The following is a 1,117-nucleotide window of genomic DNA, read 5'->3' as shown; positions in this document are numbered from 1 at the left end:
CCATGCTGACGCCGGCGCTGGACCACACCATCTCGCTTCAGCCCGCCTCCATCATGGCCCCACTCACACAGCAGCTGGGGCACCTCTCACTGAGTGGTGCTGGCACGGTAAGGCGCGGTGCGGCCCCTTGGTCCCCCCCGGTGTTGGGATTGGGGTCCTTGCCCCCCCTGATGCCTCCTTCCCCCCGCAGTACATGCCAGCAGGAGCCACGCTGCAAGGGGCCTACATCCCTCAGTACACGCCTGTGCCTTCCTCCAGCATTGCGGTGGAGGTCAGTGGGGCTGGAGGGGCATTTGGGGTGGTGGTGGCATCTGGGGGGTCCCTTCTTTTGCTGCACTGGTCTGCAGGGACCATCTGCATTGCTTGGGCTCTGTTGTGGGTCTGTGGTGGGGGAGGAGCTGAGCCCCCTCTGTGGGGGTCACAGGATGGTGTCCCCAGTCCTGGGGCCCCGCGCTAGGTGCCAGACCCCTGCCTCACTGTGTTGCCCTGCAGGAGCCCAGCGGGCAGCAGAGCCAGGTGCCGGTGGAGTCGCCGGCGGAGCATGCAGCCTACTCCTACCCCTACAGCAAGTAGCGCTGGGTAAGGGCCCAATCCTGGGGGGATGTGGATCCAGTCCTGGGGCAGGGGCGGGGGCTGGGGGGTCCCTCTTACCCCCCCACCAACTCAAGCCCCCTGTGTCCTGCAGCCTCCCTGGCCCTGTGGACCTGGACTGTGCCAGGACTGTGGAGCTGAAGCAACCCCAGTGCAGCCCAGTACGGCCCAGTGCAGCCCGGCCCGGCCCGGCCCCTCCCGCAGCTGCTGATCTCTTTCTGTTCGGTTCTTTCTCTGCCGAGGGCCCCGGGGAGAGGACAGCGCTTTCTTCCCTGCCCTCCCCCCCACCCCCAAACGCATAAAAGAAACTGAGGCAAACGCCACGTGCCACGGAACCAAAGGCGACGGCGGCCACGGCCCCACGGACACAGATACAGCTTCCCAGACATGGATGCAGCCCCACAGCCACGGACATGGCCTCATGGACACAGTCACAGCTCCGTGGAAATGGATACAGCCCCCCTGGCCCCACGGACATGGAGACAGTTGCCCAGACATGGACGCAGCCCCACAGCCACGGACGCGG

General features: G+C 66.2%; 1 protein-coding gene across 1 annotated transcript in view; it reads left to right on the top strand.

Annotated features, from left to right (window-relative positions):
- RBMS2 (RNA binding motif single stranded interacting protein 2) overlaps positions 1–893 on the top strand; it is a 5,084-nt gene extending 4,191 nt beyond the window's left edge. The window contains exons 6-9 of the mRNA XM_019554176.1: positions 1–107; positions 191–271; positions 493–579; positions 686–893. Of these exons, the coding sequence (XP_019409721.1) occupies positions 1–107; positions 191–271; positions 493–573 (269 nt within the window). The 3' untranslated portion in view covers positions 574–579; positions 686–893. The remainder of the gene's footprint in view (positions 108–190; positions 272–492; positions 580–685) is intronic.
- Positions 894–1,117: the final 224 nt, after the last annotated feature.

The sequence above is a fragment of the Crocodylus porosus genome, unplaced genomic scaffold, assembly GCF_001723895.1.
Source record: "Crocodylus porosus isolate Cpor-Errol unplaced genomic scaffold, CroPor_comp1, whole genome shotgun sequence".
Taxonomy (NCBI): domain Eukaryota; kingdom Metazoa; phylum Chordata; order Crocodylia; family Crocodylidae; genus Crocodylus; species Crocodylus porosus.
The sequence above is the reverse complement of the archived record's forward strand: the minus strand, read 5'-3'. Positions and strand labels throughout refer to the sequence as shown.